General features: G+C 42.0%; 1 protein-coding gene across 1 annotated transcript in view; it reads right to left on the bottom strand.

Moving 5' to 3' along the window:
- EFCAB2 (EF-hand calcium binding domain 2) overlaps positions 1 to 22,403 on the bottom strand; it is a 66,302-nt gene that overhangs the window by 28,453 nt on the left and 15,446 nt on the right. Inside the window, exon 2 of the mRNA XM_054713083.1 lies at positions 2,659 to 2,743. Within this exon, the coding sequence (XP_054569058.1) occupies positions 2,659 to 2,743 (85 nt within the window). The remainder of the gene's footprint in view (positions 1 to 2,658; positions 2,744 to 22,403) is intronic.

The raw sequence follows: 22,403 nt of genomic DNA, 5'->3' as shown, positions 1-22,403 counted from the left end.
TGTACTTGGAGTATACAGACAGTACTAAACATGGAGACAAATCATTTCACAACAAATGAGGCACAATAAGGTTGCCCAAGAGTGACATCACCATTTGATTTATGTATAGCATTTGGGCCATTTAAAATGTTTGAGGGGGATGGGAGGGGCAGGTTGATTCTTGGCAAGCCAGCCTTCAGTGTGTGTGGTACCGCGTTTCTGACACAAGGGGGAGCCAGTGCCATTGAGCTAGGTTGTGAGACTTCAGTTTAAGGGCAATCTAAGGTCAAAACATCAAAAAGTGAAGACCTGATTCAAGACAACTGATGCAATTCTAAGGAGAAAAGAACAGGCAAAGTATTTTACCCTCTGTGGAATAACTGACATTGGGCTAAGGATGAGAGACTATTAAAAGCAATTTAAAAATTCTTAAGAAGGAAAAAAGATGTGAAATTATTTTCATTCATTTAATAAATATTTATTGCACACTACTATGTGCCTAGAACCACTTATAGTAGAGCAGAAAACACAGAGAAAACCTTGCCCTCAAGGAAGGCATTTTTCACAGATTAATCTTATTTTGACAAAGCCATGAAATGAAGTTCAAATAATGGCTAAATCTCCTTATTTGCAGAACTATTTAAAAAAAAAAAAAAAAAAGCCTCTTTTTCCAAATATCCCTCTAAGGAAGTGACAGTCATTTTTCTGCTACTAAAATATGCTTTCAGCAAACCCTCTGGTTCTAACTTGTTACATTATTATTTCTTGCACTGTCCTATGTGCTAGAGTTTGCAGCCCCCAAATGAAGAACCCTGGATCTCCTATGGCTCAGGCACTCCTTAGGCACTGACTGAGGTTACTGTCAAGAATTAGACAGACAAGGTCCCTGCTCTAACCATGGAATGCACAATCAAGCGGGAGAAAGCACACACACACAGAAGTAAGTACACATATGAGCTAACTTTATGAGAAAGCACCACCACCATCATCATGATCCTCACTATTAGTTTGCCAGGGCTACCAGAGTAAAATACCAGACTGAACAGCATTTATGTTCTCAGTCTGGAGGCTGAACTCCAGGATCATGGTGTTGGCAAGGTTGGTTTTTCTGAGACCTCTCTCCTTGGTTTGCAGACGGCCATCTTCTCAGTGTCCTCACTTGGTCTTTCCTCCCTGTACATGCATCCCCTCATGTCTCTGCCAAATTCCCTATTTTAAAAAAATATATATTTTTTTTTATTGATTTCAGAGAGGAAGGGAGAGGGAGAGATAAAAATATCAACGATGAGAGAGAATCATTGACTGGCTGCCTCCCACACACCCCACACTGGGGATTGAGCCTGCAATCTGGGTTATGTGCCCTGACCTGGAATTGAACCATGAACACCAGATTCATAGGCCAACCCTCAACCACTGAGCCCGAAAAAGCCTGGAGTCCTTGAAAACCTCTGCCTCCCCCACCCCTAGGTGCTGGCGCCATTTGGGGGCTCAGCCCATCTGGTCTCCAGATGGCCTAGCTAATTTATAATCCCTTACCACTTTTGGCCCCATGCAGGCCTCCTTCGGCAACCCTAACATTTACTAAATCAATTGACTGAAACATTTTTCATTGTTGTGAAAGGTCTAAATAATTCCAAACTCAGCACTGCCAAATGGCTGCTTGCTGCCCAAACAGAAAGTTCACTATCCTTGAGTTTCCTTCTAAAACAATGCGGAGACACCACCTGACCTCCTCTCTATCCACTGTGGTAACAGTTTCCATTAAATCTTTCAATGTGTGCAAAGCAGAGTAAGGGGAAGGAACACAGAATGGGGGCATGGATCCTACAACTTCTATTACACCCATGGATGTCTCTGCTGCCTTCTGCCTTTATTTTTTTCTGGTCTCAAACTACTCTTTGTTTCCTGTCCTCCATTCTAGATCTACTGGTATTCATGTCTTTCTCTCATCATTTTACGTTCTTTTGTTTTTGCTTCTTTTTGTTATTTTACTTGGGACGTGTTTCCCTCCTTAAGCATTATTAATCAGTGTAATTTCCCATTCACGGCTTGGTAATACATACCTACTCATCTACACGAATAAAAGAGAAAGATGCAAATTGGCCATACCTTTGTGACGCCCACCAGCCAATCAGGAGTGAGTATGCAAATTAACCAAAGATGGTGGGTTAATTTGCATACACAGGCACCAAGCGGCCACGGCGGGGCCTATGGGCAGCATGGGAAAGCGGGACCGGAGCGGAAAGAGGCGGCTCCCGAGCAGAAAGGGGGTGCCGGCAGCCAGGGAAAGGAAGGCCTGTTCTTGCACTAATCTTCGTGCATTGGGCTTCTAGTTTTAAAATAAAATTCTATTCATTCACTCAACAAATATTTACTGAATGCCAACTTTGTGTCTAGCACTAAAGCTACAGTAGTTTCTCTAACTCACAGAATTAGTTTGGAACAGGCAGTGCAGATATATTCTTTTCACCAGACCATAAAGAATAAGAAACAGCATGGATCTGAAGCAGTAGTTAGCAAAAGACCTTTTACAGGGCACCGCAACATAAATACTTAAAATAGCATGATAAATCCAAGGAATGTTAAAAAAAAAAAGAAAGAAAAAGAAAAAAGAGCCTTCTTCTATTTTATGAGTTATATCAGTAATTTAGAATAAGAACAAAGAAAATATTTCCAAACCTCACATCCACTGTATTATTCAGCTCATGGTCAAACACTTCAAAAGCCTCTTTGATTTTTCTTTGCAAGTCTGCTACTACTATCTCTGTAAAAGACAAAGGAAATAAAAATTATTTTACTTTAATTTTGAATTCAACAGAAAATTTTCAATAAACTAGAAATTCTCAGTAAGAAAGAATATGCAGAACTCCTTCCTAATCATCTTAATCTGTCACTTAGCGTGTTTAACTTCCTCAGGCGATCTCAAAGAAGGGAACAAACTTTTTTAGACCTTTTTAGTACCAAACGTGCATTAATCTTAAATGCACAGCTTCATGAGTTTTTACACAAGTACTTAGTCATGGAGCCATGGAGCCACCACCCAGATAAAGATATAGAACATTTCCCACACAGCCTACCCTCTATCTCAAGCAGCAGCCTGAGAGGCCAAGGATTCAGTGCCACTGATATTGATTGGGGTGCACTAGTTGCTCATCTGCCTTGCTTTTCCTACACTTGAGGAGGGCTAAAGTTGGGGGATGGGAAGCATACAAAAGCAACAACTGGTTTTGAGACAATTAAAAAGTAATTTAATTAATAAATATTTATGGAGTGCCTACTACGTACTAGACACTATTCTAGGTGTTCAGGTTATAGCAAGGAACAAAACAGACAAAAATCTCTGCCTCTGTGAGATTTTTTTCTTTTAATCCTTACCCGAGGATATTTTTCCATTGATTTCAGAGAGAATGGAAGAGAGAGGGGAAGGGAGAGAGAAATATTGATATGAGATAAACACATCAATTGGTTGCTTCCCACGCACACCCCAACCAGGGCCCAGACAGGGAAGCCTGCAACCACGGTATGTGCCCTTGACCAGAATCGAACCCGGAACCTATTGATCCACAGGCTGACGCTCTATCCACTGAGCCAAACCGGCTAGGGCTCCCTGGGATTTTTTTATTGGGGGAGATACATAAGCTTACACATATTTGGTAAAAGATTTAAAGTAAGTCCAATGGTGCTGGAAAAACAAAGCAGGGAAGGGATGTGAAGAGTGCTAGGTGTGTGGGTGGAGGGAAGGGTGGTATGATGGCTTGGGAAGGCCTACTTCATAAGTTGACGTCTATGCAAACCAAAGGAGGGGAAAGAGCCCTATAAATAAATTACTGCAAGAATAATTTTTAGGCAGAGAGAACAGAAAAGCAGAATGGCAAGAAATAAGGTCAGAAAAGATGAGTTTTGGGGTGGAGGACAGATTCTACACAGGGGCTACATTAAGGATTTTGTCTTTTACTTTCAATGAGATGAGAAATCACTACAGGTTTCTAGGAAGTGATGTGATATGGCCTGGCTTATATTTGCTTTGGCTATTGTGTTAAGAATATACTAGAGCCCTAACTGGTTTGGCTCAGTGGATAGAGCATTGGTCTGTGGACTGAAGGGTCCCAGGTTCGATTCCGGTCAAGGGCATGTACCTTGGTTGCAGGCACATCCCCAGTGGGGAGTGTGCAGGAGGCAGCTGATCGATGTTTCTCTCTCATCGATGTTTCTAACTCTCTATCCCTCCCCCTTCCTCTCTGTAAAAAAGCAATAAAATACATTAAAAAAAAAAAAAAAGAATATACTAGAGCCTGGGCTGGTGTGACTAGTTGGTGAGCACTGCCCCGTGCACTGAAAGATTACCAGTTAAATTCCCAGTCAGGGGATATGCCTGGCTTGTGGGCTCCATCCCTGGTAGGGGTTATGCAGGAGGCAGCAAATCAATGTTTCTCTCTCTCCCTTTCCCTTCCTCTCTCTCTAAAAATCTGGAAAGGAACAAGGGTGGAGTCAAAGAGACCAGGTAGGAGGCTATTGCAATTCCAGGTGAGAGAATGATGGTGACTTTTACCAGAATGGTAGCAGTGGAAATGGTGAGAAATGGTAGGATTTCAGATATACACTGAACGCATAATCTCTGAACACATAATAATCTGGCCACTTGGGGCATATGTGTGTGTGTGTGTGTGTGTGTGTGTATATATATATATATATATATATATATATATATATATATATATATATTAGAAGCCCGGTGCATGAATTTGTACATGGGTGGGGTCCAGCCAGCCTGGCCAGGGGGAGGGGACATGGGCGGTTGGCCGGCCTGCCTGCTGGTTGAACTCCTGGTCGAGGGGACAATTTGCATATTAACCTTTTATTATATAGGATATACACTGAGTGGCCAGATTATTATGCATTCAGAGATCATAATAATCTGGCCACTCAGTGTATATTCTAAAGGCAGAGCCACAAGACTTGCTGATAGGTTTGATATAAGGTGCAGAGAGAAAGAAAGGGGTTGAGGTTGACACCAAGGTGTGGGAAATATATTTTAAATGCAATCAAGTCTCAAGATTTGTTGTTCAGATAGTAAGTACAATAGGACACCCAAAAGAAAAAGATCTTAAAAAGTAAGAGTTTAATAATTATTTTAATTATAAATATCATAAATTATAGAAAATAGGGGAAAATGTCATTTAACTCATATTCCCTTTACCCTACATAAGCACCATCATTTTCCTGTATTTTCCTCTAATCTTTCTTCATACACACCTGCTATATATAGCACTTAGTAACCACATTCATTCATTCAACAAAAACTTACTGAATGAACACTATATCAGATTCTGGTCAGGTGCTATGTCTACATTTACAATCAGAGAGGTAAGCATCTCATTTTTAGAAGAAGAAAAAATCGAAGCTCAGAGAGGTTCATACACTGGCCCAAAATTAGAGAATTACTAAGCGGCAGAATTGGACTGAACACAGATTTTTCTCACTTGAGGGATCCTGCTCTCTCATTCCCTACTCCACCTAACTAGTTTAAATACTTTAATTCCTAATTATTTCACTCAAATGTTATGTTTTTTCCAGGCTGCAACATCATCTCCATAATCTTCCATTTTTAATAGTACCAAAGGAATATACTACAATTATTGATATTAATTTTTCTTACAGGCAGTGAACAACTTTTGCTGATTTAACAGTAAAAGTAAATGTCATCTCATTTTAATCTACACTTCTTTGATTACAAATGAATCTGAATAATGATCCATAGGTTTGTTTATCACCTCTATTTTGTTATATATTATCTGTTCATGTTCTCCATAAGTTCCTCCATTTTTTTCTTAAATTTTTTGCGCTCTTTAAATAATAAAGATTTAACCAGTAGGCTGGAAGGGGTCAATGGGGGACATATATAATAATTTATTTTTAATCCTCACCTGAGGATACCTTTCCAACTGATCCTTATAGTGAGTGGAGGAGGGAAAGACATCGAAATATCAATGTGAGAGAAACACATCAATTGGTGCCTTCTGCACATGCCCTGACCAAGGGCCAGGCCGGGGAGGAGCCTGCAACTGAGGTACATGCCCTTGACAGGAATCGAAACCAGGATCTTTTGATCCAAAGGCTGACGCTCTATCCACTAAACCAAACTGGCCAGGGCATGTAATACTTTCAAGAATAAAGATTTTTTTTAAATACTTAATCTTGTGTCATACTAAGTGCAAATAATTTTCCAGGTCAGTTTGGATTAGTTTTTCTAAAATAAAAATGGTCCTATACCCTTTCTGATTATCATGATTACTGGAGGAAGAAAAGGATATGTTAGAGTTTAGATTCAGTAAAGATCATTTCAAATCCTACCACAGAGTTAACTACTCGTTGTCTTTTTGTAATCCAATTTTTCAACAATAAACTGTGAGCGTCTTTCACTCTCAAAAAATATTATATTATCACTAGAGGCCCGATGCACGAAGATTCATGCAAGAATGAGCCTTCCTTCCCCTGGCTGCCGGCACCGTCTTCACTCCAGTGGAAGCCACCTTTCTGCCTTCCCATGATGCCCAGAGGCCTGGAGCTGCTGGGACAGTGCAGAATGCCTGCGTCCTGCCCCACCCCTGGCTGCTCGGCGCCTATGTATGCAAATTAACCCACCATCTTTGTTAGGTTAATTAGCATACTCACTCCTGATTGGCTGGTGAGCATAGCGAAGGTACGGTCAATTTGCATCTTTCTTTTTTATTAGTGTAGATTTTAGTGACTGGCATTGTATTAGAGCTTTATCATAATTTATTTAACAAAACACCAAATTGTAGGCATTTAGGTTTCTGATTTTTCATTATTATAATTATTATTCAATGATCAATCTTGCACAATGCACCCTTGTGTATTGTCTTCTTACCTAACTGAAATACAATGAGTTGAATACATCTGAATTTGTGTGAGGCACTGGAAAGGTTCCTATTACTCATGATAGTACCTGGGGATGATCACACTGGTTAGAACACTGCCATTGCACAAAGCTGATATCTGCTTTTTAAATTTAAGAACATCTTTAAAGTCCATTATCTTTCATTCTTAGGTAGTCACAGCTGTTGAGATTTCTTATAAAGTTTAGAAACATATCCTGGGTTGGTGAACAAGTGGAGGTCCTGGAGGAGTATCGTGGAAGTTCCACGCCCCTCCCCTCCTACTCTGCCCTGTGCAATTCTCCACTCAGCTGTTCCTGAGTTAGAATCTTAGCAGGAATATCAGAGGGTACTCAGTCCAACTCTCGATTGCAGTTGTGAATATTTCCACTGATGCTGATAGAAAACCACCCCAAGGCAGCCTACCGCAAAGCTATGGTACACTTTCTTATACTGTGCTAGTGTCACATTCCTAAGTCAAGTACAAATGATGTTCATTTTACCCAAAACTTCTTTAGAGGGGAATTATTCTAATGTTTCATTTTTGTCTAAATACAGAATATACGTCCCCCCGTGTATATGCAAGACAATTCAATGGGTTGTGGGAAGAACACATTACAACTTGCATTTATTTTTTAAAAAACAGGAGAGAGAGAAGAAAAAGAAACTTATTCTTTAAAAGAACAAGAAGGAGGGACAAAAATCATCCTTTTTCTGAATGTTTGATGAATAGTCAATTCTTTTTTCTTCTACAATTAAAAAATATATTTACTCTGATCCATCCAAAATTTATTTTATTTAAAACTTAATTTTTCTTTATTTTAAAGTTTTTATTGATTTTAGAGAGAAAGGAACTGAGAGGAAGAAAGAGATAGAAACATGGATGAGGGAGAGACCTCAACATTGATTAGCTGCCTCCTGCATGGGCCCCCACCCCTGGGTTACTAGCAAACTCCTGGTGCATGGGTCAGATCAACCCCTGGGCCATAATGGCTGAGCCATCTAAAATTTATTATGACTTGATTAAAGTGAAAGATGAATTTCTAAGTTTACCTTAGCACAGTAATTCCTCACTTAATGTCTTCAATAAGTTTTCATGTGTAAAGAAACCAATACATATACTGGCTTTAAATCAAATGTGTCCCTGTAAAATAAACATTTTATTTGGAAGCACATTAATAAATTAAGGGTAGGTTTCCAGACATTTATTTTCCTGCCAAAGGATTTCAATCTGAAATGTTTGCTTAAAATTTTTGTAGCGAAATAATGTTTTAAAGTATTAATAGCCAAAATTTTCTCAACTCTATGATAATTCCCAATCTTACCTTTCCAAAGCCAAGTTACTTAACTATTGACCAGAAAACCTGTGTGGTAGAAATATTCTCAAAAAGTCTTAGTATAGGATAGAGAGTAAAAATTTCCAAAATACTACTGTATATGATAATATATTGCCATTATTTCATGCCCTTCCATCATTTGTTAATGTACCTATACTCAAAGGGTAAAAATTGCTATAAAATAGCTTAACAACAGATCCTTATCTATCCTGCAATTAATCAATATATTGAGAAAAGCAATCTCATCAGACTTCTTTACGTGCCTTCTATTCTACTTTTCCAATATTGAAAGTGCAAGTTACATATCACAGTGCAGAACATGTCTCCATTTGTTTATTGTTGAATGTATTTTTGTGACGTATGCTCCTAATCATAAATTTAAGATGCAAACATATAGTATATGGTGCCACATCTAAAGTGTATAGATTAAAGAATTAACTGAATCCTTTACAAACTCATCCAAAATTGAAGAGGAGGAAATACTTCCCAATGCATATGATAAGGTCAATGTTACAAAAAAAAAAAAAAAAAAAGATATCAGAAGAAAACTATAACCAATATCCCTTATGAATATAGACACAAAAATCCTCAACAAAATAGTATTATCAAATCCAGCCATATATAAAAGGGATTATACAACATGACCAAATGAGATTAATCCCAAGAATGCATAAAAATCAATCAATGTAACACACCACATTAATAAAATATAGGAAAAAAAACAAACCAGGGTCCTATCAATTGACAAAGAAAAAGTATTTGACAAAATTCAACATTTTTTTATGATAAAACACTCAAATAACTAGGAAAGAAAGGGACTTTCCTGTATAATTATCTAGAACTGTTCTAGAAAACTTTTAAGAGTACAAATTATAACAATTTAGTCATGTAAAAAATCAACCCCAAAAGGGAAATCTACACTAAGAGAAAGATGCAAATCGACCGTATGTTTGCAACGCCCACCAGCCAATCAGTAGTATGCAAATTAACCCAACAAAGATGGCGGGTTAATTTGCATATGCAGGCGCCGAGGGGCTGGGGGCAGGCAGGGATGCTTGCGTCATCACCGTGGCAACAACGCAGGTGTTCTGCACCGCCCCAGCAGCTCCGGGCTTCTGGGCAGCATGGGAAGGCAGAAAGGCAGCTCCGGGCCAGAGCGAAGATGGTGCTGGCAGCCACGGGAAGGAAGGCCCATTCTGGCATGAATCTTCATGCATCGGGCCTCTAGTATTAGGAATAAAATATTGGTTTGATATAGTCCAATTCTCAAAAGATTGATATCAGCCAATCTTCCCCAATTAGGAGGGCATAATGTCCATTATTGCTAAAACTGATACAACAGAGATAGTAGGTACAGTAATCTGATTAAGAGCACTAGCCCTGGAGCTAGACATCTAGGCTCAAACTTGGCTCTTCTACATACTAGCGGTGAGATCTTGGGCAAGTGGCTGAGTTTCTCTGTGCCTGTTTCCTCAACTTAAATGGTGATAATAATAGCATCATCCTTGGAAAACAGTACAGCAGTTCCTCAAAAAGTTAAACATCAAATTACCAAATGACCCAGAAAGTCCACTTCTGGATGAACACCCAAAAGAGTTGAAATCAGGAACTCGAGCAGATATTTGCATACCAATGCTCACAACAGCATTATTCACAGTAGCCAAAAAGTGGAAACAACCCAAAGGTCCATATATGGATGAATGGATAAACAAAATGCTGTATATACATTGCATGGAATACTTCTCAGCCTTAAAAAGAATTTAAATTCTGATGCATGCTACAAAATGAATGAATGTCTTCAAGACATTAAGTGAAATAAGCCAGACACAGAAGGTTAAGTACTGCTTAAATCCATTACAGGTATCCATTTATAGTCAAACTCATAGAGAAAAAAAAGTTGCCAGGAGTGGGGTTTGGGAGTTACTATCTAATGGGTACAAAGTTTCTGTTTGGGATGATGAAAAAGTTCTGAAAATAGATGGTGGCAATGGTTGCACAACAATGTGTACTTTATGTCACTGAACTGCACTTAAAAAATGGTAATACACTGCATCCTAATTAAAATGTGTTGTTGGTTATAAAATTAAAGGGCATACATATTACACAATAAAATGGGTTTAACAATTCTAATACTCATTCTGAACACTATTATCCAAGGTTCCAGATAGTAAAGCCAACCAGCAAGCCAAACCCAAACTAAAACATCACTTTCCCCTTCTTGCCCTTTTCATGAAAATTATAGTCAGACTGACTGTGTATATTCTTGCCAAAGCATGGCTAAAATACCATGATACATAACATGTCAGAAAGTTATATTAAACTATTAATATTTTCATGTGACAGATTAATAAGCTTTAGAAATTTTTATTGTCATAAAAATATATTTAAACTATTCAAATTTAAATGAAAGTAAAACTATAACAATTGTCTCTGCATGATGTCTAAATAATGGATATTAGTGGTTGCAAAAATATTTGGCAACTTACACTGCTCAAATCAACATTTCAAAACAACACCTGAAACAATGCCTCTGATTTTAAAATATCTCATGAAAAAATAACTTTTATATAGAAGAAAATCTTGAGGATTATTAGACTACTAGAGGCCCGGTGCACGAAATTCGTGCACGGAGAGGGGTTGTCCCTCAGCCCAGCCTGTACCCTCTCCAATCTGGGACCCCTCAAGGGATGTCCGACTGCCCGTTTAGGCCCGATCCCTGGGATCGGGCCTAAACGGGCAGTCGGACATCCCTCTCACAATCCAGGACTGCTGGCTCCCAACTGCTTGCCTGCCTGCCTTCCTGATTGCCCCTAACCGCTTCTGCCTGCCAGCCTGATCACCCCATAACCACTCTGCTGCCAGCCTGTTTGCCCCCAACTTCCCTCCTCTGCCGGCCTGGTCACCCCTAACTGCCCTCTCCTGCAGGGTTGATCACCTCCAACTGCCCTCCCTTGCAGGCCAGGTGCCTCCCAACTGCCCTCTCCTGCTGGCCATCTTGTGGTGGCCATCCTGTGTCCACATGGGGGCAGGACAGCTGGTTTGCCCTGAAGGGTGTCCCTGATCAGGGTGGGGTACCCTTGGGGCGTGGGTCGGCCTGAGTGAGGGGCCTGTGGTGGTTTGCAGGCAGGCCACGCCCTCTGGCAATGCAAGCAGAGGCCCTGGTATCTGGAATTTATTTTCCTTCTACAATTGAAACTTTGTAGCCTGGAGCAGAGCCAAGCCTGGGGCTCCCTCCGAGGCCCGCAGGCATTTGTGTTGGGGTTATAATTGAAACTTTGTTGCCTTAAGCGGGTGGGCCTGGCCAGGGAGTGTGGAAAGCTTTGCTTCCCCTGTTGCTGGCGGCAACCCTGGCCTGCTCTCTCAAGCTCCATTCTTCCACCATTTGTTTGAATTTGTTTACCTTCTATAATTGAAACTTTGTATCTTGAGTGGAGGCTTAGGCCTGCAACGGCTGGCAGAAAGCTTGGCTTCCTCTGTTACCTAGGAAACCTTGCTCCCTGTGGCTGTAGCCATCTTGGTTTGGGTTAATTTGCATACTCGCTCTGATTGGATGGTGGGCGTGGCTTGTGGGCGTGGCTTGTGGATGTGTCGGAGGTATGGTCAATTTGCATATTTGTCTATTATTATATAGGATATAACAAATGCAGTACCTAAGGAAATTATTGTTTTAAGAAATATATTTTTAGCCTATATATTCATTAGAATAAAATGTATGTGAACAAATGAATAATCACTGAGTAAAAAAATTCTGTGCTTCTCAATATATTTGTATAAATTGGTACAGTAGTAGACAGACAGACATGAGCAGAGCAAGAGCAATAGGCCTGGTATGGAATATCACCAGGATGGAAGGAATATCACCAGGATGGAAAGCCCCGGGTGCCTAGCAATGGGCACAACTGGGAAAACAAGGACCTCACCCCCAAGATGACCTTTCCTCCCCTAGGATACTGCTGGTCTGGAGGTTTAGACACCCTGACTTTCATATCGATGTTCAGACCCTCCCCCGACTTTCCTCCCCTGGCATGTCGCTAGTCACGTGGTAGACTCCCGTAGAGGAGAAACACAGGAGCCGGAGAATAGCCTCAAAGGACTTCCATGCAAGCTCCTGCATGACCACTCCCTTAAGCATTAATCCCTCAAGACAATGAGGTTCTGACCCACATCAAATAACCGTAGGAATAAAGTCTCCGGTCTATTGACAGAGTTCTGGTCAAACCATGCCTCAGTTGTGTTTCAGCTCCAGGCCCAGAAAGGCAGCAAGGCTAACAGAGGGGGTAAGGAGAGGGGGGGAGAGGTGGCACCACACATGCCATGGCTGACTTTAGGACCAGCTGTGATGACTGATGACCTCCTAACCTAGCACCAACCGATAAGTAGGAACCACAATCCCAAAAGAACAACACCTGGAAAACAGATGAATATTCCATTGAGATCCTCCCCTGGGACTTTCCCTAAGATCTCCCTCAGCCTTTAGAGGGCAAATAAAACCCCTCAGGATGGAGGACTCAGTATGCTCTTTCTCTCTGGAGTGTGCCCCTCGCCTTTTGCCCTCTCCTTCCCCCCAGGCGTGTACATCTTGCTTGCTTTCTCCTAAATTCCAAAGGCCCATTTTTTTGCCTCTGTAACTTATTTCCTGAGCCCACAAAGCCCAGCTGGCTCACTTCTTCCACAGCTCACTTCCTCTACCTCTGTGCCTTTTTTTTTTAACTTTAATTATTTATTTTTTTTTAATCTTCACCCAAGGGCATGCTGAGAGAGACAGAGAGAGAGACACTGAAGTGAGAGAGAAAAACCAATCAGTGTCCTTCTGTACACTCCCCAACTGGGGGTCAAACACACAACCCAGGCATGTACCCTGATTGGTAATCCAACCAGCAATTTCCGGTGCATGGGATGACGCTCAGCAAACTGAGTCACTCCAGCCTGGCACTCTGTGACTTTCTAAATAAACTTTTACTTGTATTTGAGTCTTGGCTCTGAATTCTTTCTTAGCCAGAGCTCAAGTACCGAGGTTGCTGAACCTAGGTCCAATCGCCAGTAACATTATGGTGCCATTTTGCCGCAAAAGTACTAACTGGAATCCATATATCTTCATTAGTTATTAACACACAACAAATTAAGATGTTATACAAATTTTTAGAAACTTCCATGAAGTGTTTGGCTAATGTCAAACTTAGGTCAGTGCAGAAATAAAATCAATTAAAAACCACAGAATCTCAAGATGAAAGAGAATTTAGATGTCATTTAGCCCTCTCAACTAAAGGAAAAACCCCTCTGAAACATGCTTATGTGGTCATGGACCAGGGTTTGGTTTATTCTTCTCTACTGTAAGGACTAATCACTTTTGTTTTAAAAAGCATTGTATTGACTATGGCCACCACAAATGAAAAAATATGTTTACTGAGATCTTAAAAATGTTTTTTAAAGATCCATACTCAGTTCCCCTTCACCAGGCAAAAATCTTACTTAACCTTAACTCTTGATTAGTCATGTCAATAGAAGTGTAAAGCCTGGCCTGATTGGCTCAGTGGTTGAACACTGACCTATGAACTAGGAGGTCAGGGTTTGTTAGGGCACATGTCCAGGTTGTGAGCTCTATACCCAGTGTGGGGCATGCGGGGGAGCAGCCTACCTCTCTCTCTTTCCCTTCCTCTCTGAAATCAATAAAAATATTTTTTAAAAATACAGAAATGTAAATAAAGCCATAATTCATCATTGTACTCTGGAAATAATGTCTTGCTACAGAACATGTTTAAACTATACCCTTGGTATATATGAGAAACTGGTTGGTTGGTAATCCAAGTAATTCTATTTAATTCACTAGTGGCACAGTGAACGAAATTTGTGCACATTAAAAGAGGATTAATTAGAGGAAATATTTTAATATTGCTATTTGCCCTTTCTCTATAATAGAAGTGTCAGAGATGAAAGAAAATTAGTAAAATGTATGTGAAAACCTTCCTCCTGTCAGAGGCCGGAGAGTGCCATGGGACTCAGAGTCAAGTCCCCTCCCACTCACGGTGCCTCAAAATCGTATGAGACCCAGACCCGGCCAGCCCCATCCCCGTCAAGCCCTGCCAAGTAGGGGGCAGAGCCTCAGGTCCCCTGGCCTGGCGCCAGGCGGGGGAGGGGGGAGGGAGAGTGCAGCCTCAGGTCCCTCATCAAGCCCCACCGGTGGGGGGCGCAGCCTCAGGTCCCCCAGCACACCCTCAGGTCCTCCGGCCCAGCACCGGGACGGGGGCATGGCCTGAGGTCACCGGGCCCAGGACAGGGGGAGCAGCCTGAGGTCTCCTGGCCCAGCATCAGGGCAGGGGGCACAGCCTCAGGTTCCCTGGCCCGGTGCCAGGGCGGGGGGTGCGGCCTAAGGTCCCCCATCAAGCCCTGCCGGGTGGGGGTTGCGACCTGGGGTCCCCAGCCTGACTCCAGGGCTAGGGGGCGTGGCCTGAAGCCCCCTGTCAAGCCCCACTGGGCAGGGGGTGCAGGCTCAGGTCCCATGCCCCGACCCAGCGCCACACAGCCTCAGGTCCCTGCTGATTGCTCCTTAAGGCTTGTTACTGGAACTCAGCCTCTGCTGTGGGAGCAGCCATCTTGTGTTACAGAAACCCGCCTCCGCTATGGGCACCGCCATCTTTGTGACAGTGTGATGGTCAATTTGCATATTCCCTCTTTATGAGCTAGGATGATTACATCTAATTCAAAATCAGAAATAATATCTCAAAAATTAAATGAAGCTAAAATTAATATGTAGGTTTTCAGTAAGTTTTATGAAATTTTGCCAAGCTTGGAGGAAAATATTAGCAATAATATATTTATTTTCACTGAAATGTCATGTTAGCAGGTGTTCTAGAAAATGTTATTTTTTATAGAGTGCCCATTTAGCAAAAATGAAATGACCATATGTGAAAATAAGCACTTTACATGATGATCAGATGGTGAAATAATACCAGAAATACTAGTTAACAAGCACACTTTTACTACAAAAGATGCCACATTTCAGACGATCATGTATATTTAAAATATGTTGTATACTGATTAAAGGTTTATCAATGTTGATAAAATAAGAATCTTAGGAGTATTTTTTGTGTTAAACATTAAGAACGCATTTATTGTGTTCTTTCTTATGAGTGTTTACTAGATATTAACTCTTAAGTGTACTCTTTCAAATGATATCCTTTATATTAACTTGATTCAGTATCCTGAATACAGCCAGGAACCAGTATTTTTACAAAGTACCTCAGGGGATTTGATGAGGGGCCAAGTTTGGTAATCACTACATTAATTAGGGTAGTGTTAAAGAACATCAGGCTTTGCAGTCAGAAACAACCCCAAACAAATCCCTACTCTAACCTTTATAGACTTAAGTGGGCTTGGGCAAGCTATTCAGTTTCCCTAAAGTTCAAACATACTTTTCTAAAATGAGAATAAAGCCTTGAACACAGAATATTGTAAGTATTAAATGAGAAAATATATATAAATACTTACAATATGTATGTAAATATTAAATAGATGTTAACTGTTAATAACTATTTTAACTGCCCAAACCATCCACCTCTCCTCCATTCCCTACCTTTGTTCCTGCTCCTCTCTCAAGCTGGTCCTCTCCCATTTTTTCCCTGCTTTTTTTTGTTTTAAATACTTTTATTGGTTTCAGAGTGGAAGGGAGCAGGAGAGAGAGATAGAAACATCAGTGATGAGAGAGAATCATGGATCTGCTGCCTCCTGCACGCCCAACACTGGAGATCGAGCCCGCCACCCGGGCATGTGCCCTGACTAGGAATCAAACCGTAACCTCTTGGTTCATAGCTCAACACTCAACCACTGAGCCACGCTGGCTGGGCAAACATGTAAGTCTTTAAGCCACTCTTTTGATCTCCACTCACACAGACACCCATCTTCCTTCTCCTTCTCTAGACTAGGCCAAGTACTCGTCATCGATGCTTACACATCACTTCTCTTCATTCATGAAATAATATTCATTGAACACCTATGATATACTAGTAGACAGTGAAGGCACAGTAGAGAACAAAACTGATGTGCTGACATTCTAATAGAAAAGAAGATATTAAAAAAATTACATAAGTAATTTTCATTGTGATCAAATCATTGCACTGCAATCAATTACGTACTTGTGTCTGTTTTTCCCCACTAAATACTAAGTCCTTCACATCTATATCAAGTTCATTTTTATATATCTGGCATTGAACAATGTCTGGCATAAAGGTGATATTAATAAATACTCTTAACTAAAAAGATGAAAGGCTTAATTAATGACAGTAAGTTCTGGAGAAGAAAAAAGTAGATGAGTTCATGAATACAAATGAGAAAAGGAACGCTCTTCTACTAAAATAACTAAGGGGCGTAGGAAAGGAGTGTTGAAGATATGTTTAAAGGTAGAGGCAACAAGCTGAGGGAGTTCAGGTCTAATGTTTACCATTTTTAAGAAAACAAAGCAAGATCCTCTAATGAGAATAAGGAGGTTGAAGTTAGATCAGTTTTAAGCAAAGTTCCTCCCCACCCCAAGCCAGTAGGAGACTAAAGTAGACATTGATGGATGCCTCTGCCTTCTCCTCTTCCTCTTCCCCCTCCACCTCTCAACTTCCACCTCCTTCTCCTTCTGCTCTTTCCCCTCCTCTTCCTCTCCTTTCCCTTCTTTGTTTTTTTGGCAACCAGGATCCAAATACTTCCTATTTTGAGGGAATTCCTATTGTATTAACAGAATACAATGTCATCTCACTAAAAAAGCCAAAAGGGCTAGATCTTCCCTCTCCGTCTTCAGGTAGTAAAGGAATAGGAATGTGACCCAGGCGCAGCCAATCAATATTCTTGTGCAGGATTTTGAATTTTAAGGAGCTAATACAAAAAAGTAGGGACAGTTTTTGAATTACATATGGGGATGGAAAAAGCAATAACAGCAAGAATTTAGTTAACAGTGGTTCAAGGGCAGTAGTACTGTTAGGGACAGAAAAAGAATATTGGGGACTATTAGTTGTAAGAAATATTATTCATGCTCTGTTAACCATGATTGTTTTATTCTGATTAAAAAAAGCACATTCACCCTCCATGGCTCAGTGGGTGAGTGTCGATCTATGAACCAGGCACCAACGGTTCAATTCCTTGGCATTTCTTTATCAGTTTTCATGCCTGGGTTGCGGGCTCAATCCCCAGGGTGGGGCGTGTGCAGGAAGCAGCCGGTCAACGATTCTCTCTCATCATTGATGTTTCTATCTCTCTCTCCCTCTCCCTTCCTCTCTGAAATACATAAAAACATATTTTTTTAAAAAATAGAAAGCACATTCAAACCTGGCTGGCAGTTGTACACCCCCGGGACCTGGGAGTCAATCTTGGACCTGGGAGTCAACCTTGGACCTGGGAGTCAACCTTGGAATGGGGTCCATTCTCATCCAAGAACTGCCTATTATCACAGAAAGGTTAACAACATTGTTGCCCAAATAAGGATGGCCTGCCCCAAGCCCACATTGCCTGTAATCTCTCAGTAACCATTATTCCCATTTTTTTCCTTTTGCCTACTTTCCCATGTAACCTTTCTCCTACCCAATATAAGCAGCTGCTTATGGAGGGTGCAGAACAGATTTTGGTGGATGACCTGCTGTTCTCCCATACTGCCGGCAGTACTGGAATAAACACTCATATATGACTCAACCCTGTCTCTGCTTAATTGGCTTAAATAGTGACAGGCAGCCTGGACCCACTGGTTGTCCAGTTTCAGCACAGCAGTAGAAGATTAACCAAACTGTCCTTGTAGCATGACCTCAGCCATACAACCTCCTTGGTTTTTGCTAGTTGTGTTGTCCAAGTTCATTCTCCAGATTCCCTGTTGATTCTGTGAGCTCCCTACTAACTTCTAATAAATTCCTTTTCTACTTACATTAGCCACTATCTGTTTTATTTGGTTGATAAATTGGGAGGGGGAGAGATAGAAGGAGTGCAGAAACCAGAGACTTGATAAGGTCCAACAGCAGGTATTTTATGTAAGGAAACAGAACACCACTGGAAATCTGGGAGAGTGTGGTCAGTTGATAGTAAAAAAGAGTCAGGATTTCAAAGTGCCTCACAGGATCTAGATATGAGAATAAGATGTTAAAAAATAATGGAAATGAAGATCACTGAAGTTGAAAAGAATAAAGAATTATGAAACTACTGTGTTGGATGAATGGCCTACCTAGTCAGTGAAGTCATCCAGAATGATGGTGGAATTTGGAATGGACAGAAATGGAAAGAAATGCCAAAGGCTTTGATCAGCAAACAGTAAGCAAAAGGGAGACAGTAATAAAGAGAAACGGTGAAGAAGAACAAATTTCAAAGGAAGAATTTTTATGTAAGAATGAAAGAGCAATAATTTGGAATTTGAAGTGGGCTGATTCAACTTCTACTTGAAAGCAAAAAGACATGGGAGAATGAAGAGTCCTTACTCAGAAATTGCACCAAAAGAAGTGGTAGGCCAAGAGAAAGCGGAGATTAAGTTAAGAAAAAGGGAGGAGAGGGATGTTATATGAAAAGATTATTTGTCCACTCATCTGCTGATGGGCACTTAGGCTGTTTCCAAATCTTAGCTATGGTGAATTGTGCTGCTATGAACATAGGGGTGCATATATCCATTCTGATTGGTGTTTCTGGTTTCTTGGGATATAGTCCTAGAAGTAGGATTACTCATCAGCAGATGAGTGGATTAAAAAACTGTGGTACACCTACACAATGGAATACTACACCACTATAAAAAAGAAGGAACTTTTACCATTTGCAACAACATGGATGGAAGTGGAGAGCATTATGCTAAGCGAAATAAGCCAGTCGGAGAAAGATAAATACCACATGATCTCACTCATATGTGGAATATAATGATCAACATAATTTGATGAACAAAAATAGATCCAGAGACAAATGGCAGGGGAGATGGGGGTGTTAGAGAGCAAACAAAGGACTTGTATGCATGCATATTAGCATAACCAAAGGACACAGACATTGGGGCAGTGGGGGCTTGCCCAGGGTGGGAATGGTTGGGGTGGGGGAGCTGTCAATGGGGGGGTGGGGGGAAGGGAACATATGTAAAACTTTAGACAATAAAAAAAAAAGTATTTGTAAAGAAATTTATTTACATGAGAATAAGCCTCAAGCACCAAAGGACTCATACAAAGTAGTGAGAAGAAAGTCAGGAGGAAGAGAAAGGACAGGTAAAGAAGGTCATACTATATAAAGAAGGGAACACAGAAAATAAAATAACCGGAGATGTCTGCATATGAAACAGAAGTCAAACAGCTGAATATAAGTATGCTGAAGAAAATTCACATTTAAATACAAAGACAATAATCTTATAGGATATTTCCCCTCTTTTACCTAAGGCCCAGGTTCCTGTCTTCTTACCCAAATTTAGATTCAAATCTGGGTCCTCTGGTGAAATATTGACAAGTTAGTTGATCTTTGTAAGCTTCAAGTGGGGTAGCAGTTCCTTTCAGGACTGTAAATACCAAATGAACAACAGGAGTTGGTCTAACCCAATACTTAGAACCTGTAGGCACTAATAAACACTCACTAGACTATTAAATTCTTAAAGGCAGGAACATGGCAAAAGTGACAGAATACCACTTAGATCATAGTAATAATAGATAATACAGAATTTTGGTACCTGAAAGTGAGATGCTGCCATAACAAATGCCAAAAAATGTGGGAGAGGATTTAGTCAGGAAGTGCTGGCCTTTGAGTATGCTGTAGGTTACGGAAAGTGAGGAAAATCACACTGCAAACTGTGAAGGGGGGTCCTTTTTATGAATAGCAGAAGAAATAATATTAACAATAAATAATATTAACATTAATATTAACATTATAATATTAATAATATTAAATATTCATGATAAACTAAATGGTCTAGATAAAAAATTTTCTAGGAAAACTACTAAAGGTGCACCTTGGTTCCTTCTGGCTGCACTTAATAAAACTAGAGGCCCGGTGCATGAATTTGTGCACCAGTGGGGTCCCTCGACCTGGTCTGCAGGATCAGGCCAAACCCGGCTCTCCGACATCCCCCAAGGGGTTCCGGATTGCAAGAGGGCACAGGCCAGGCCCAGGGACCCCACCGGTGCACAACTGGGGCCGGGAAGGGATATGGGAAGTTGGCCAACTGGGGAGGGACCACAGAAGGGCTCCAGGGCATGTCCAGCCCATATCGCTCAGTCCGGATCAGCCGGAACCCAGCAGCAAGTTAACCTACTGGTCGAAGCATCTGCCCCCTGGTGGTCAGTGCATGTCACAGCGAGCAGTTGAGCAGCCTTAGCATATCATTATCATACTAGAGGCCCATTGCATGAAGAGATTCATGCAATGGGCCTTCCTTCCCTTGGCTCCCAGCACCAGTTTTCTGCTGGCACCCGGGACCCAGGCCTTCAATCCAGCCGGAATCTGCCGTCTTTGCTGCAGCATCCGGCCAGAGTCTGCCTTCTTCGTCTTCGCTGCAGACTCTGGCCAGAGTCTGCTGTCTTCTCTGCACACTCAGGCCAGAGTCTGGAGTCTTCATCTTTGCTGCACCTGGAGTGCCACTCCTGTAGATCCCTTAGGCCCCCGCCCTCCCTCTCATAGCAGGCATCCTGCCCCACTCCTGTGCCTGGAGCAGCTGGGCAGCCGGGCAGCCAGCATCTTTGTCCTTCTAATTTGCATATTCCCTCCTGAGTGGCTGGTGGGCGTAGCGGAGTGATGGTTAATTTGCATGTTTCTCTTTTATTAGTATAGACTAGAGGCCCGGTGCACGAAATTCGTGCACAGAGGGGGGGTGTCCCTCAGCCCAGCCTGCACCATCTCTAATCTGGGACCCCTCGAGGGATGTCCGACTGCCCTCTCACAATCCAAGACTGCTGGCTCCCAACTGCTAGCCTGCCTGCCTTCCTGATTGCCCCTAAATCGCTTCTGCCTGCCAGCCTGATCACCCCCTAACCACTCCCATGCCAACCTGATTGATGTCTAACTGCTCCCCTGCCAGCCTGTTTGCCCCCAACTTCCCTCCTCTGCCGGCCTTGTCACCCCTAACTGCCATCCCCTGCAGGGTTGATTGCCTCCAACTGCCCTCCCTTGCAGGCCTGGTGCCTCCCAACTGCCCTCCCCTGCTGGCCATCTTGTGGTGGCCATCTTGTGTCCACATGGGGGCAGGATCTTTGACCACATGGGGGCAGCCATATAGTGTGTTGGATTGATGGTCAATCTGCATATTACTCTTTTATTAGATAGGAGGATAGAGGCCTGGTGCACGGGTGGGGGCCAGCTGGTTTGCCCTGAAGGGTGTCCTGGATCAGGGTGGGGTTCCCTTGGGGCGTGGAGAGGCCTGAGCAAGGGGCCTGTGGTGGTTTGCAGGCTAGACAAGCCCCTGACGACCCAAGCAGAGGCCCTGGTATCTGGAATTTATTTACCTTCTACAATTGAAACTTTGTAGCCTGGAGCGGAGCCAAGCCTCCTGCTGGATCTATGGCTGCCACTTGGATTTGTTTACCTTCTATAATTGAAACTTTGTATCCTTGAGTGGAGGCCTGGGCCCACCAGAGTGTGTGGAAAGCTTGGCTTCCTCTGTTGTCGGGGAAACCAAGCCTCCCTTCTAGTAGCCATCTTGGCTGGGATTAATTTGCATACTCACCCTGATTGGCTGGTGGGCGTGGCTTGGCTGGTAGGCATGGCTTATATAGCGGAGTAATGGTTAATTTGCATATTACCCTTTTATTAGAGAGGATTACACTTTGGTTGAACGGCTGACTCGATGACCAGACACATCCTAGGCTCTTATTATATAGGATGGAGGAGAAAGATCGCCTAAAGGAAAAACTTAAACAAAAAGGAGCCATGAGCCGAAACTGGTTTGGCTCAGTGGATAGAGCATCGGTCTGTGGACTGAGGGGTCCCAGGTTCGATTCTGGTCGGGGGCATGTACATTGGTTGCGGGCACATCCCCGGTGGGGGGTGTGCAGGAGGCAGCTGGTCGATGTTTCTCTCTCATCAATGTTTCTGGCTCTCTATCCCTCTCCCTTCCTCTCTGTAAAAAAATCAATAAAATATTTTTTTTTTAAAAAAAAAAAAAAGGCCCTAACTGGTCTGGCTCAGTGGATAGAGTGTCGGCCTGCAGACTGAAAGGTCCCAGGTTCGATTCTGGTCAAGGGCATGTACCTTGGTTGCGGGCACATCCCCAGCAGGAGGTGTG

The sequence above is a fragment of the Eptesicus fuscus genome, chromosome 24, assembly GCF_027574615.1.
Source record: "Eptesicus fuscus isolate TK198812 chromosome 24, DD_ASM_mEF_20220401, whole genome shotgun sequence".
NCBI lineage: Eukaryota > Metazoa > Chordata > Mammalia > Chiroptera > Vespertilionidae > Eptesicus > Eptesicus fuscus.
Note: the sequence above shows the minus strand (reverse complement) of the source record. Positions and strands in the feature narration are given on the sequence as shown.